Source organism: Labrus mixtus, chromosome 5 (genome assembly GCF_963584025.1).
Source record: "Labrus mixtus chromosome 5, fLabMix1.1, whole genome shotgun sequence".
Classification (NCBI taxonomy): Eukaryota; Metazoa; Chordata; class Actinopteri; order Labriformes; family Labridae; genus Labrus; species Labrus mixtus.
In genome coordinates this window covers 10,889,963-10,905,740 of record NC_083616.1, presented here as the reverse complement: position 1 = coordinate 10,905,740, position 15,778 = coordinate 10,889,963, and the positions used below count along the sequence as shown (strand labels likewise).

The following is a 15,778-nucleotide window of genomic DNA, read 5'->3' as shown; positions in this document are numbered from 1 at the left end:
CCTGACTCTATCATGGCTCTTATTTACGCGTTTAACTTCTCAGCCTGCGAATAACTTCGGCAAAGCACACACAAAAACGTACTCAGTGTGTGTCTGTTTAAATGTCATCAGTTAGGACAGTCATAAATAATCAGAAGTGACTGTGGAAGATGTTCAACATTGTGACTATATAAAAACAGATCAATAGGGGACCCATTTAGACAGATCAATTATTTACAGTGTTTAAAAACTTCAGCTTCTACTGCAGCTCCTCTGTGGGTGCAGCAAATTGAATAGTTCAATGCAAGGAACAATTAGATTTTTCTGACCTCAGTATTTATTCTGTCTTTGCTGTTATGTGTATATTGTTATGGGTTGTGATTTTACAAGCTTTCAGAGAGTCCTCTTTGACATACATTGAAGTTTCTATTCTGTTGTATTCTCTTGTTATGTTTGACAAATGTGTGTGTTTGGCAGAATGGGTCGAGGTGAAAACATGGGATACCTAATTCAACCTGGTCACAGACAGAAGACGCAGCAGTTCCATCTGGATCTGGAAGTCGAGCCCTTGGTTATCCGCTTCCTCCGGACTTTCAAGGAAATCCTTAAATTTGTTCTCTTCAGCTACACAGTGCTGTTTGGTGCTTTGCTACTTGCCAGATGGACCACTTATTTCATGGTGGGGAAGTAAAAAGACTAACAGAGGAGCCTGTTCACATGCCTGGAGCTCATTAATGACAGAGATCAGGCAGATTTTCAGGGACTTGTGGTCTATGCACTTCCTATAAATCATTAATGTCTCCTACAAACATAAAAGCTGGAGTCACCTTGTTTGTTTCTGTTTTTAATTCAAACTCTGCCCTATAAATTATCACAGCTTCCAAGCAGTTTTATGTATCATTCTGTAGCAAGCATATACGGCATATTTATGGCAAGTCTACAGGGAAACTCTACCAAACAGGCCAGATTGCATCAAATGTGTTTGTTAACAGTGATTTTATTTGCAATCTAGAAACTGTGATGTTTGCAAAAGGTTCACATTGAAGCTTTGGAACATATCTTTATGGTTTTGTACAAATACATTATTGTATTCTTGAATGATAAAGCTTTCTAGGTAGCCTTTTCCCCCCTTGGTAAGCACATGTAAAGTTAGACAAGAATGTTGGTGTAAATAAGGCATTGCAGCTGTTTCTTTGCTTAATAATTTCAACTGAATGAAATTGTAAAACAAATCTGTTCTATATCAGGCAGACAACAACAACCCAGGGGTTACAAGTATAGTATTACTGTTTTGTTGTAATTTTAAAAGTGCTATGAACTATTGGACGGGTATATGTCTATATACTGATGGGTGCAAATTTGGTTGGCAATATGCCATCAAATCATAATATGCACAGAAATTACCTGATGACCTTGTTTTAGGAATACATATCTGCAGATCCTGTCATGTAGATGAAAAATGTCGTTTTAAGGGCTTCATTATGGCGTTGTATAACGTGTTGCATAACGTGTTGCATAATGCATTATCCCAAATAAATCTGTGTTTGCTAAAATTACCAGAAATGGGGTCTCCCTGTGGAAAAGGGGTCATGAAAACAATCATGAGCAGCAGATAGTGATGGCTGAATTACATTTAGTAACTTTGAGTTTCATGGACCTCATATCGGGTATGCTGAATCATTGCCACTTTGTCCTATTGTACTTTGACGTTTGTATAAATAGATCCAGCTTTTCCAATTTTTAACAAGTCAAACAATTAAGTAAAAGGCCTAAAGAGATGTAATATAAACGGTTTATAAGGTGCCTAGACCAGGGCCTGGCCATTTCAGGGTGGCAACCTCCAAATACACACAAAAGAAAAGTGCCACATAGCTTTTTGTCTGTTGTGTATAATGGGTGCTTTATGTAAGTGTAAATATTAATGGAAAAGCCTGAGTGATGTCAGCCATCTGTTACTGAAGGGGGCTTTGGCAGCCCATCGATGACTGTCGTCTTGCTGGAAATACTGTCTCACTTTCAGTCAACCCAATGACAGGCGTGTTTTAAGCCTCCTAACAAACAGGGACACCACGCCTGCCCGCCAATCACGTCACCTTATTGTAAATTAAGGTTATAATGTCTATATTTGTATAACTTTACTGTTTCTGTATTTATTTAAGTGTTATGATTCTGTTTTGATGCAAGCCCGGTCAGGGACAGGGGTTGAAAATAAGCTACAGCTAGAATCCTGTATGCAATGGCATCTACTTTGTATTTTACATATGAAGCCATGTTCATTGCATGTGTCCCTGTTAAATAAACAAATAAAACATTATGCTTACCCTTCATAAAATCAAAGCGGAAGAGTTATCAGAAAATTCACCCCCTAAACACTGTGTGCAGATAGAGACATGACCTAATCAGACCAATTTGTTTGTTTTTTAACTTGGCTGTAAACATGTACATTTCTGCTGAAAAAAATGTATTTTTGAACGCGTGTGTATGTTACTTCCGGTACTTCTGCAACCCGCCTCAAGCGGACACTCGACGGACTGCAGGTTCTGCACACTTCCGCATTGGCTTCATTTTTTTTAACTCCGGAAGTGATATACTGTTAATATTATCAACACAAAAGTAACAAAAAATTATGATTGACATGTTGGTCATTTGAAATGACTGCAAAATATGTATTGTAAATGTAAAATATTAGTAAACATATTTTTCGTATTAAATACAGTTATCCTTTTGACATGAAGAACTAACCGTGTGCGTTGGTTAGTTCAATGTATCCCCTATAACCATCCACACGGGCGGGGTTTAAGCTGCGACAAGATTTTCTTTAAAGTCATTATAATTTAAATTTTAAAAAAATATTCTTACTTCAAATCAAATGCTAATTGGGGCTCCGGGTAAAGTAAAAAAAAAAAAAAAAGTATTTAACAGTTCAGGAGTGTTTCAGGTGTAAAGTGTTTAATGAGCCCTCGTCGCTGTCTGTCAGATGCTCGCTGATGAACGCCGCCCGCGCTGCGCCATTTTGAAATCGTAACGCTGGGAGAGGCAGAGAGACGAGGGAAATCTCAAAGTAGAGTGCAAAGTCTGAAATTCACTGTCGAGGTCTGCAAGTCTTCCTTTTATTTAGCTGAAGACGGTTAAATACTGCGAGTACTGATTGGACGTGGACTCTTTTGAGTTAAGTAGAAACACTTGAGAGGTTTATTCTGCTCGGACAGACCCGACCGAGCCGACCCGGGTCAGCACTACTCTGCCTGTAGGGCCCGAGCCCGCTACAGAGACTCTCTGCTTGAGTCTCTCACCATGGCAGGTAAAACGCAACAGAAAACAGTGTCAGTGTGTGCGAGGTTGAATATTTATCTACATTATCCCGCTGAGCTCACACGACGGGCTCGTCTCAGTAGCACCAAGTTAGCCTGCAAGCTATGCTACTGTTTGCAGCTGAGAGCGTGAAAGTGAACATTATGCATTACAAACGTCCTTAAACTAGTGCACATGCATGATAATTTGCTGCTGTGTATTGCGTGATTAGTATCAAGCTACAATCTGCCTTTTACCTCCTGTGTGTAGTTCTGCTACATTAGCACCAGGCTAACGCGTGTAAAGTTGTGTCTTGTGGAGGTGTGGTGAAACCTGGGGATTGTTTCTCTTTGCAGGGGCCGGTGGTGGGAACAGTGATGTGCAGTGGTGCTTTTCCCAAGTCAAAGGAGCAATAGATGATGAAGTCGCTGAAGGTAAGTCCATGTGGTGGTCACTGAACAGTGGCTTTGGCATCCTGTGCATGCTTGTTTTTAAGTTAGCACCTGATGCTAACTGTTAGATATCCATTGATGTGCAGTTTTATGAGATCTTACCTGTTCGCACCAAAGTGAAAACGTCATTGGTGTTAAAGTTGAGAAGTTTCCGACTATTAAAACTAGGGGAAGGATGACTACCATGCTATTTTTTTTTTAGAAAGGCTGCAAACCTTTTCCATCCCTCTGTGTATGTTTAATGTAATGTTTGCATGGTGGGAAGGTTTCAGGTTTTTGTTTGTTATCTATGCAGGACAAGACAAGAAGTCATTGAATTGGTTTATAATGTTGAGCATCAGTTTGCAGGTTAGTTTAAAAGCTAGTATGTTACACTTTAGTGTCGAGCCAAAACATGAAATTATCCCCTTATCGATATCTGTATCAAGGCATGTTTTATATTTCATGTGTCTTATATTTTAACTTGTTTGTGAGGATAACCAATTTAACATCGGATTTGTTTGACTTCTTCATTACTAAATTTTAGTTCCCAATAAAGTCTTGGCTGACAAGCATGTCTGTGATTGGAAAGTTACTTTTCTGATGAAAGATAAACCATCAGGAGAACTTAGAGTCTGACCCTTCCATTGTGGTTGATGATTTTAACATGGTACACGGGAAAATGTATCCGAATAAGTGCAATATAAGCTCACAGGGTTGATGATTTTTACATTACAAAGTTATAAGATAAGATATACTTTATTCATCCCAGCAGGGAAATGTAGGTGTTCCAGCAGCCAGCATACATACAAACACACAACACAACACATATATACATACATATCCCACCCATACAAAAAACATGAGCCCACAATACATAGCCAGGATAAAAAAGTGGTATGGATGTAGGTAGGATGTGCATAAGTAGCTGTTACTCATAGATAACAGTACAAAATACTAGCTCTGCCAGTGCATAGTATGATAGATAAATAAAGAATTATGATAACAAAAGCAGTCAAGTGTGCAAATATACAGGTGCAAAATGCAGTTTGATATATGCAGCTCAGGCTATGTTACCTCCATAATAATAGAAAGACTAGGGATTTAATGTAACCAGCTCTTTCCCATTGTCCACAATAAATTCAAAATTACCTTACACAGGTATGTTTACAGTACATGCTGAACTTATTTGTGTGGAAAAGACTACACCGCTGTTTACAGTAAGCTGTAACTGAGAACCAGTATGAATGTGAGCCTCTCCTTGTGTCAATACATAGCAGTGTATGGGCTGTAAACACCACACTACAATAGTGTTGTAGTTTTATTTGAGTCTCCTTCACTCTGTCTGCTTTTTCTTTGGATGAGACTTTGCATGGAGTCAGGTCGTATCAGGCGCTTTGTGTGCTATGTTAAAGGAGGAACAACACCACAGTCTATATTAAGGATTGCTCTCGCTCAGAATAGTGCCAGCCTGTAAACAGGGATTGATTGTTCTTTTGTGGGATTTGATGAGAATGCTTGTCGATTTTAAAGTGCTGAATAGCTGCACATAGCAAGTGTTTAGTTGACTTAAAGTTCCATTGCACTAGCACATTGTCGTGTATTTAAACAGCACATGTCCGTCAATGCTTTGTTGTGTTTTCATGGTTGATGTGGTTTTCACTCATCATAGGTGGCCAGACCAGGAGCAAATGTTACATCTTTTTAAACACTGCTATAACAATGTTGTGCCTCATTATCTGGAAGTGAAATGTTTAACCAGATACAAAATAAAAGTATTTTCCCCTTGAACAAAAATGTAATTTATGAAGTCAGACACGTGATAACTGGGGAAAAAAGGTCTAAGTAAAAAAAATGATTTGATATTAATCTAATAACTTTGTTGACAGCTGACATCATATCCACTGTTGAATTCAACCACTCTGGGGAGCTGCTTGCCACTGGGGACAAGGGGGGCCGTGTTGTCATCTTTCAGCAGGAACCAGAGGTAAGTTTTGATGTTTCATCTGACTGTACTAAATGTATAAGCACCAGATCTCTTAAAAAATGTTTAACAACCAGATTTTCGACCCAAAGCTGTGAGGTAAGGGAGTGATTTAGATCAGTGATCAGTCAATTCATCTTATTATTTTTTTTCTCTTTTGCCTGCCTATATTTGATAGGACAGCTGAAAAGTGACAGGAAATGTAGCGGGAAAGGGTTGGGATGACATTCACCAAGTCGAACCAGCAACTAGTGCTTTGAGCAATGTATCACATTACCTCTACTGACTGAGCTCAAAGGAAGATGTCTAGTTATTGTGCCTTTTATTGCTACTAACAATATAAGACATTTTGGTATTGAAAGAGTTATTTAGTGCTGCTTAAAATTCTGGTATCTTGAAAGTTCAAATTTTTACTTCCTATGACACCATTGTTTTTCAAATTAGATTATAGAATGGTTGCCATGATGGCTGTACATTTAAAATAAGAATTTCAGCAAAAAAAATAAACCTGGCAATAACAAAATCGGCATCTGTTGAAAGTTGAGTTGAAATGTTTACTCTTGCTCTCATATTTTCACCTTTAATAACACTAAAACTCGACTCTCATGTCTGTCATTGTTCAGAGTAAGAATCAGCCACAGTGTCGAGGAGAGTACAATGTTTACAGCACCTTCCAGAGCCACGAGCCGGAGTTCGACTACCTGAAAAGCCTCGAGATCGAGGAGAAGATCAACAAGATTCGATGGCTGCCTCAGCAGAACGCAGCACAGTTTCTTTTGTCTACCAATGGTTAGCAAACAAATTAATTCAGATTATACTCACTGTATGAGGAATACAAAACTCCTTTTCATCTGAGGCGTGATGTGGCAGCAGATGCTGTTAATTTATGAAGTTCCGTCAATCACCAAAGACCTTCCCACAATATCTGCTCTTTTTTCATCACCAGACAAAACCATAAAGCTGTGGAAAATTAGTGAGCGTGACAAGAGACCAGAGGGCTACAATTTGAAGGAGGAAGATGGAAGATACAGAGATTTCCACACGGTCAACACACTGCGGGTGTGTATACTTTACATCTGTCCCAGTAATGATGAAAATTGAATTCATTAATTATTGTATTAACCAGGTTTGATTACGACTAATTGTGTTATACTCTCTTTAATGGAATTATAGGATAGTTATGTGTAATTTCTCCTCAACAGTTTTATAAAATCTTGAAGGACCTGTCTTTAAGGTGTCATTTATTTTCTAGGGTTAGGGTTAGCAGATGTTTCATGCAGATGTTAAGCAGGCATGTTTGCATTTCTTTCCTTCAAAAAAGACACTTTTAACTATAACATTATTATAACACACTATACAAACCATAACTAATGCAGCACTTAATGTAATAAGTTATACCTAAGTTGTACTTTTTTTTTTTTAAGTGCATCCTGATAGTTTCAGGAATAATACATCTTTATAATCATTGTTTGCTTACACATAATTATTTTAACAGACTAATATTAAGCAATGAGGCTTAACCTTTCTCTCTTAATTTAAAAGAAAGCTGTCTGATACTGTATAATTTAAAAGAAAAAAAGTTTTTAGCCTGAAAATGAGATGATTCTGACCCCCCCTCCTCCTCTCTTCAGGTTCCAGTATTCATGCCAATGGATTTGATGGTGGAAGCCAGCCCAAGAAGAGTCTTTTCGAATGCTCACACATACCATATCAACTCCATCTCAGTCAACAGCGACTGTGAGACCTACCTGTCTGCAGATGACCTGCGCGTTAACCTCTGGAACCTGGAGATCAATGACCGCAGCTTTAGTATCCTTTCATTTTGATCTATGATTTCTCATAGTCAACATCTTTCTCCTTCTTGATTATACATCACCATCTTTATTCCAAAATACCTTGAGTGTGGCAAAGCAAGAATGTAATCTTTACTGTGAATTACTTTTAGCCAGTACTGATATTTAATGTTGAAATGTGTATATGCAGTTGGTTTTCAGTTTATAATTAAGATAAATTGTCAAACTGGCAGAAAGTTTTGACTGAACATAATTTTGTAAGGGTTTACTTTTTCATGAGTTTGTTCTTTGCTCTGACTCGCTGTCAGATTATGATTCCCTGAATGCATCATGTTCAAATGCCAATCAAATTTGGAACATCCAGACAGCATTACTCAGTGCCTGCAGAAATACCAAAGCCCAATCAATGTCAAGACAATTTTTTAAAATCCAGTTTTAGTTGTTAAGTTATAACAATAAAACCACAAAGAATTGTTTAAAACAGACTTGAAATTAGTAACAATTTGTGTGTAACGGTGTAATATTAAATTCAACCACTAGATGTTCCTAAAGCAAAGAGAATGTCTTCACGTTGGGGCTGTAACATTTTAAAAAGTTAATTGAACAAATGCTACTTTGCAATTTATCTTTATAGATACAGGTTGTGTCAATGTTGACATTGAACTAGTTCACAGATCTTAAACCTTTTTTAAACTGAATTAACCACCTAAAATCAATATTTTTAGACCCAGAGATTTGTAAAACCCATCTGCCACTGGGAAAATGGAAGATTACCTTTTTACTTGTTAGATGACTAGAAACTCTTATTTTGACCTTAACCTCACTTCTCAGATATTGTTGATATTAAGCCAGCCAACATGGAGGAGTTGACTGAGGTGATCACAGCAGCCGAGTTCCACCCAAACCAATGCAACACTTTTGTCTACAGTAGCAGTAAAGGCACCATCCGCCTGTGTGACATGAGGGCAGCTGCACTGTGTGACCAGCACTCCAAATGTAAGCTAATCAATGTTGTGTGCCTGAAATGGAGCTTTTGAGTTCAAGTTGAACCAGTTGACGGTGAATGTAGAACTGGTTATTTTTCCTGTAGGAAAATTAAGCGGGCTGCTTTAGTTGAAAGACAGTGCTATAATGTTTTACCAATTGCCCAAAAATCCCTAGTGAACTGCTGTAGTTGTGGCCAGTTTTTTCCATAGAGAGCATTGGCAATAGTGTATTTATCCATCAAAGTGCATGTTAACTATAATTGCACTCAAATCCAATACATTTCTATTTATCATAGCTTTTCTATCAGCTGGGTGGCAGCATCTGTCGAAAAATCTCCTGTAACTGAACCTACGGTTTCCTGAGAAATCTTAATTGGTTAGCACCATACACCTGTGTGAGCAGGAGGTGAAAGGTTGTGTCAACATCACTTATCTTAACCATATGTTTGTAAGAATAGAGGAACATCTTTGCAGAAGGAAGTCCCTGGTTTGAGCCTCATTACAGCCAACGTCTCTGTTTGTTCAGAGGCAGCAGTGCTGACCTCTGACCTACACTTTCCTGAAGAGAAGTCTTATTAGCGAAATTTCAAACACCAGATCTCGTGTCCCAGAAAGTGGGTCATGAAGAATGACAGTCTTCATTCATGCAGTTGTACAGACAGCAAAAGTTTAAGCTCTTTAGAGTAATTCAAAGTGAGTTGCCGCAGTAAGAGCTAAATGTGTTGAAGATGAATTAATGAATAAGAACAGAGGCTTCTCAAGCCTATAAAACTGGAAGAGAAAAAAACAGCCTTTGGCCTTTATGTTATTGTATGAATGTTTGCAAGTGCCCTCCACACTCATTAAAAACAAACTGATTATTAAGTACATTCCTCCATTGATCAAAACTAATTGTATGTGTTAATGCATTACTCTTACACAGCTGTTTATAAAATTGGGCAAACTAAAAACCTCCATTCTTTGTATTAATTTCAGTGTTTGAAGAGCCAGAGGATCCAAACAATCGTTCATTCTTCTCTGAAATCATCTCATCGATCTCTGATGTGAAGTTCAGCCACAGTGGACGTTACCTGATGACCCGCGACTACCTGTCCGTCAAAATCTGGGATCTCAACATGGAAACCCGGCCAGTAGAGACATATCAGGTTTGTTACCTTTGCTGTATTTAAACCAAAGTTCACTGATTTTTGCATCTGTTTATTTTGGGAGGATTGTAAGGGTGGTCATAGTTCTATGGCCACTCAACCAGAGGGCGCTGTTTTACAGAGGTCACATTGAAATGTTATTTTCACTCCTGCACACGACTTGATTATAAATGCAACACCTCTCCATCTTTTTCCTTCAACAGGTGCATGAATATCTCAGGAGTAAGTTGTGTTCACTTTATGAGAATGACTGCATCTTTGACAAGTTCGAGTGCTGTTGGAACGGGAACGACAGGTGAGTTTGTATCAGGGTTTAAAAAATAAATAATGTTGTTTCTCTGGTAGATATCAGCATTGTTAAAGAAAAAATTCAATTTGATAAAGCCAAGCCTCATTTCCTGATATTGCCTTAGGAATACCCCACATTTCACATTTACATGATGCATGTAAGTGTTTTGGGCTGACTCTTGTTTGAAGCAGCTGAAACGAGCAAGCCTTATCAAACCTTATCAATTACTTTGGTTATCTGCTCAGAGCAGAAGGCTGCACATGGTGTGGTTTGGTGGTAGAGGGGAATTCCCTACAGGACAATATATCATGTGTTTTTAATAAATGATCTCTTAAAATTATAATGTGGTTTACTATCACTGACTCGTACTCTGTCTCCCTGCAGCGTTGTGATGACGGGATCCTACAACAACTTCTTCAGGATGTTTGACCGAGGCTATCGGCAGGACGTAACTCTAGAGGCGTCACGGGAGAACGGCAAGCCTCGATCGGTCCTGAAACCTCGCAAAGTAAGCACAGGTGGGAAGCGCAAAAAGGATGAGATCAGTGTAGACAGTCTGGACTTTAACAAGAAGATCCTGCACACTGCCTGGCATCCTCTGGACAACATCATTGCGGTCGCCACCACCAACAATCTGTACATATTCGAGGAGAAACTAAACTAGCTTTTGTTAAACGGCTCAGATCCCAGTTTCTGTCAGGCTCAATGCTCTTCTTCCTACATTCAAACAATATCTTTCCATCTGTGGCTAAATCCCAAGTTTTAAAATGATCTACACTTGGTGATTTTAGAGAGATTTAGTCCATCAACAACAAACAGTGGCATTAACACTGTTAGTCCAAGAAGGTTTCACAAGCACAATTTCCATGTCTATTAAAAAAAAAAAAAAGCAGTCAGAGTTTGTGGTACTGAGACCAGAACTTTGGATTTATTATCTTTAATTTTCTCCAGCAGGAACTCTCCATTCAGCAGGCTAATGTTTTTGCTACTCCACTACATCCCAAACCAAAGGGAAAATGTTTCTTTCTTTATTCTTTTGTGCCATTCAGAAATGATATATTGTATGCAATAGCTACCAATTGTTTCAAGTTTTAGTAGCTACCATGCTAGATTCGTTTGAATAAGAAATTCTGTCTACCTTTTATTTGCTTTGTCACCAAGCTCCTTCTTATTGGCCTGAAACACAGCTAATGCAAGATATCAACACTCCATATTTGCCCCAAGTATTTGTCAAGTTGCCAAGTTCACTGACCACTTCTTTCACATGTCACGGTATGTATGTGCAGTTAAAGGGACACTTCACCCGTTAAAACATGAATTTGTATTGAAACGGGGTCATATACAGGTGCATCTCAATAAATTAGAATATCATGGAAAATTCAATTTATTTCAGTAATTCAATTTAAAAAGTGAAATGTATACATGTTGTTGATTAACTACACACACAGTGAAATATTTAAAGCTTTTGTTTTAATCTTGATGATTATGGTTTACAGCTCATGAAAACCCAAAAATCAGTATCTCAGAAAATTAGAATATTACCTTAGACCAGTAAAAAAAAAAAAAACAATTTAATACAGAAATGTCAGCCTTCTGAAAAGTATGTTCTTGTATATGTACTCTGTTGGGGCTCCTTTTGAATTAATCACTGCATCAATGCGGCGTGGCATGGCGTCGATCAGCCTGTGACACTGCTCGGGTTTTCTTGGGTCTCGTGTCTCTCATCTTCCTCTTGACAATACCCCATACATTTTCTATGGGGTTCTGGCCAATCAAGCACAGTAATCCCATGGTCATTAAATCAGGTATTGGTACTTTTGGCAGTGTGGGCAGGTGCCAAGTCCGGCTGGAAAATTAAATCCGCATCACCATATAGCTTGTAAGCAGAAGGAAGCGTTTTCATCTGATAAGAGAACTTCGGAACACTGAGCGACAGACCAGTTCTTTTTCTCCTTAGCCCAGGTAAGACGTTGTCTCTGGTTCAGAGGTGGCTTGACACGAGAAATGCAACAGTTGTAGCTCATGTCCTGGATACGTCTGTGCGTGGTGGCTCTTGATGCACTGACTCCTGCCTCAGTCCACTCCTTGTGAAGCTCCCCCAAATTTTTGAATGGCCTTAGCTTGACAATCCTTTAAAGTTTGCAATTATCCCTGTTGCTTGAGTCTTACCCTCCTTGAGGAGGGCATCAATGACCGTCTTCTACAAAACTGTCAAGTCAGCAGTCTACCCCATGATTGTGAAGCCTACTGAACTGGACTGAGAGACCATTTAAAGGCTCAGGAAACCTTTGTAGATTGATTAGCTGATTAGAGTGTGACACCTTGAGTCTACAATATTGAACTTTTCACGATATTCTAATTTTCTGAGATACTAAATTTTTGGGTTTTCATGAGCTGTAAGCCACAATCATCAAGATTAAAACAAATAAAGGCTTGAAATAGTTGACTTGTCTGTAATTAATCCACAATATATAAACATTTCACCTTTCACAATTACTGAAATAAATGAACTTATCCATGATATTCTCATTTATTGAGATGCACCTGTATGTAGTAGAAATGTGAAATCAATTTTGAGGTTGGTGCCCTCTTGACCGAGAAAAGGCAGAAAGTGTATTTTTGGCTCATGTAGATGAAAGACAACAACTCCCAGAATGCACAGCACCGCAGGCCACTCCCACTGAAGCTAGGGTCTTCCATTTACAGACATTTACTACAACACATGAGGCCGTTTCCTCAACTGATTACAAGATTTCTTCCAGAAGGAATTGGCATCTTGGAAATTCAGGGCAGCAAACAAACTCTATGTCTGTGTCCAAAGGCAAACAGTGAGAGCACCGACACTACCAGTCGGCCCCAGCTCGAGCCGGCCTGTGCTCCTCGTTCTCACCGCCGCCGACAGTCGGCGAGAGACCTGACTGCCGGCAGCAGTTTGCTATATTGAGGCTCGTAGAGATAGCCACGTGCATCCCAATCGAGCACAAGACCTTCAAAATCCCCTTCATCCATATCAGTTTGAAGTTGAAACATACTTTTACCATACTTTTGTTCTTCTCAACTTTCTCCACAGAGCCTGTTAGCATAGCTACCAAGCAATATGGGGGACGTTGAGTTTCGATTCTGGTAGTGACGTCCCACCCACTGATCTGTGATAGGTCTGTAGCTTCAGTGGGCGGGTTGAAAACATGAGGAACTAGCGATGTACTGTAGTTTCTTCCCCTCTCACCAGAGCAGCCTCCGATGACGCAAAATGACGATTTTTGCATCATTGGAGGCTCCTTTTCAGAAAGTAAATACGGATCTTTCCCATCTCAGGGGAAAATGAGGGCGGGATGTACGGCCATTCAAAAATACTACCAGGTTTCTAATGATACAAAGCTTAATGCAAATGGGTGAAGTATCCCTTTAAAGGACAACTCTGGTGTTTTATCATGTTGAAGCTTATTCTCCACAAATGGAGTAGAATTGCATTCCTGCTGACCCTAGTCCACAGCGTACTCATAATTATGAACCAACCACTGGTTTATTTTCTACACTTCAGTTGTCCTTTATCGCTCACTAATAGCAGCACACACATTTTTCAGGTTTTTTTTGGGTGTGGGGGTGGGGGGGAGTTGAATGTCGGCTCTTTCTGCCAAAGTTACCGATCTCATATTTAATTTGAATTAAAAGATCATTTGTAAAAGCTCAGGACAAAAGCTTTTCTATGTGGATGGGCATAATGTGGGGATGTAGCCTCATTCTCTCGTGTACTGAGGCTGCCAGCTTGTGTTGTTGTTAATAGATGGACTGCTCTAATCTCTGAATTTAGTTTAGTTTCCATTTTTTTTAATGTTTTGTACTGTTCCTGATAAAAGTAAAATAATCACTATAGATTTATTTTTGTATAATGAAGGCAGTAGGATTACAGTCTGATCACTGTAGTTTCTTAAACTGTCTCAGATTGATTATAGATGGACGGTTGCCTGATCCGGTAACTTCTTTGACTTGGGGACATGTTCATTCTGGCAAGGTGTTTCTTTAAAAGCTCAAGACTTTTTGTGACATCAAAGAAGTGTTTTATTTCTCACTCTGGATGGAAGAAAGAAAAAAAAAAAAAAAAGTATTTTCAGGTGTCAGCACATCTGTAGTCATAAGCACTCTAACTGTTTTCATGTTTTTGACTGTAACTTATGTTTTCTGTCTGACTTTTTTTGAACGCTTCAGAGTTTGATTCTGACTTGATTTGGATCTTTTATGTTCTGTTTATGTGCCATGGTTTTATGAATCTTTTTTTATTTTCTTGCTCGCTGTGAAACTCTTTTGGGTCTAAATGAGAGTCATTTAGTCAACATGTTTTCTTCATTTAATAATTTTCAATCAACAGTTAGTAGAGTCAGTTGATTAGACAATGTCTTCTCTCCTGAGAATATGAACGGTTGTGGAACACTGCTGAATTTTGTGTGGAAGTTAAACATGGAAAAATTACATGGAAAATTTACTTCAAAGAAAGCTCTGCTTTTTCTGCTTCCTTCTTCAGTCACATGCTGTCAATTATCTTCTGGAGTGGTTGATAAATCCACACATTTGATTGGCACAGATTTAGCCATTTAATCAGCTCATTGGTCCACTGGATCGGTGTTGTGCTACTCCTCTCTTTCAAAAAACTGATTTCTAATCAGTAAGATTCCACCAAAATGACCAGCTTCCACTAAAAGGTGGTGTTAAGCTACTGTTGAGCGTCACTCTCTCAGGGCTCTGCATAATGTCCTCCTCTAATGAGACATGTCGTTAGTCTTTATTTTCTTGTTATTTTGCGATCATATGAGAACAGCCTTTATCATCTAATGCAGGATTGTGTTTGGTTATTTTCCTCATTTCATATTAATCTTTAGTGGCACTATCGTCCCATCTTGTAGTTAGGAATAATCCAAACTATTAGAATCTGTGGACATGGAGTGTTGTCTAGTGGAGAAATATATATATATATATATTAAAAAAAAAGTATTGGATCAGAAATGGCATGTTCTCTCTCTTTTGGGGGGTAATAACTCTCAAAACATCCAATTTTCTTCAGAGATGGTCATCACATACTGGAAGAGTTAAATGAATAACAGTCACTAACATTCATCATAAAAAAAAACATCTGACCAATAATCTTTATCACCTCCCCTCACTTCTCGTTCAGGGCTGCTGTTTGAGGCTTTGGCAGTACTCAGAAGAACCCTAATGCCTTTTTATAGCATGAAGAAAAACTAAGATAATCAAATATGTTTCTTGAACTTTCTGCTCAGGGGAACTTACTGCTGCTCTGTGATCACTACCTTGTAACTTCCAAATAAAGCATCTTGTCAGGACTTTTAGAAGAACAACCTTATTTACAGTTAGACCCTTTTAGACATCAGGGACATATAATGGTTTTAATAACATGAATTTTGGGGTGATAGAAACTTACCCTACGCACATTCATCAACATATTTCTCATTCAAACTGTCTGAACTGGAATTACATGTTTTTTTTCCACTTAAAGCAGCATTATATACACACGACTAATGTATCACAGGAGTTAAAACAAAAATGCACTTTTTATTTTTGTGATCTTCATGAATTACTTTCTTTTTAAGGGGCTTTAAAATAAAGACTGTTGGGAGTTTTGGTGATCTGTTTGGTGAAGTATAAATGGTTCATTGTACAGATTTATTTGTTTTTGTTAAATGGAATTGAGTAAAAATTTAGATGAAAAGTAATAAAGAATTTCAAACCTAAATCCTTATTAAACTGCTTTGTACTTTTAGTGCTTTGAATACACAATCGCAGCAGATGGAGGTTAAACCTGAGTCTGGTTCTACTCAAGTTTTACCAGCCACTGTTACTTGCTTATGTTGCTTAAGTGCTTTGTTC

General features: G+C 38.4%; 1 protein-coding gene across 1 annotated transcript; it reads left to right on the top strand.

Annotated features, from left to right (window-relative positions):
* Positions 1-2,979: 2,979 nt before the first annotated feature.
* ppp2r2aa (protein phosphatase 2, regulatory subunit B, alpha a) lies at positions 2,980-15,644 on the top strand. Its single transcript, XM_061037771.1, has 10 exons — positions 2,980-3,280; positions 3,627-3,704; positions 5,591-5,688; positions 6,309-6,474; positions 6,632-6,744; positions 7,317-7,494; positions 8,310-8,474; positions 9,440-9,609; positions 9,813-9,904; positions 10,283-15,644. Exons 1-10 carry the CDS (start codon positions 3,274-3,276, stop codon positions 10,560-10,562), a joined length of 1,347 nt encoding a protein of 448 aa, XP_060893754.1. The 5' UTR covers positions 2,980-3,273; the 3' UTR covers positions 10,563-15,644.
* Positions 15,645-15,778: the final 134 nt, after the last annotated feature.

Bases quoted from the DNA above. Each gene is read 5' to 3' on its own strand.
- ppp2r2aa (XM_061037771.1), top strand. The intron at 3,705-5,590 runs GTAAGTCCATGT...CTTTGTTGACAG, and splicing joins AGATGATGAAGTCGCTGAAG to CTGACATCATATCCACTGTT. The intron at 6,745-7,316 runs GTGTGTATACTT...TCCTCTCTTCAG, and splicing joins ACACGGTCAACACACTGCGG to GTTCCAGTATTCATGCCAAT.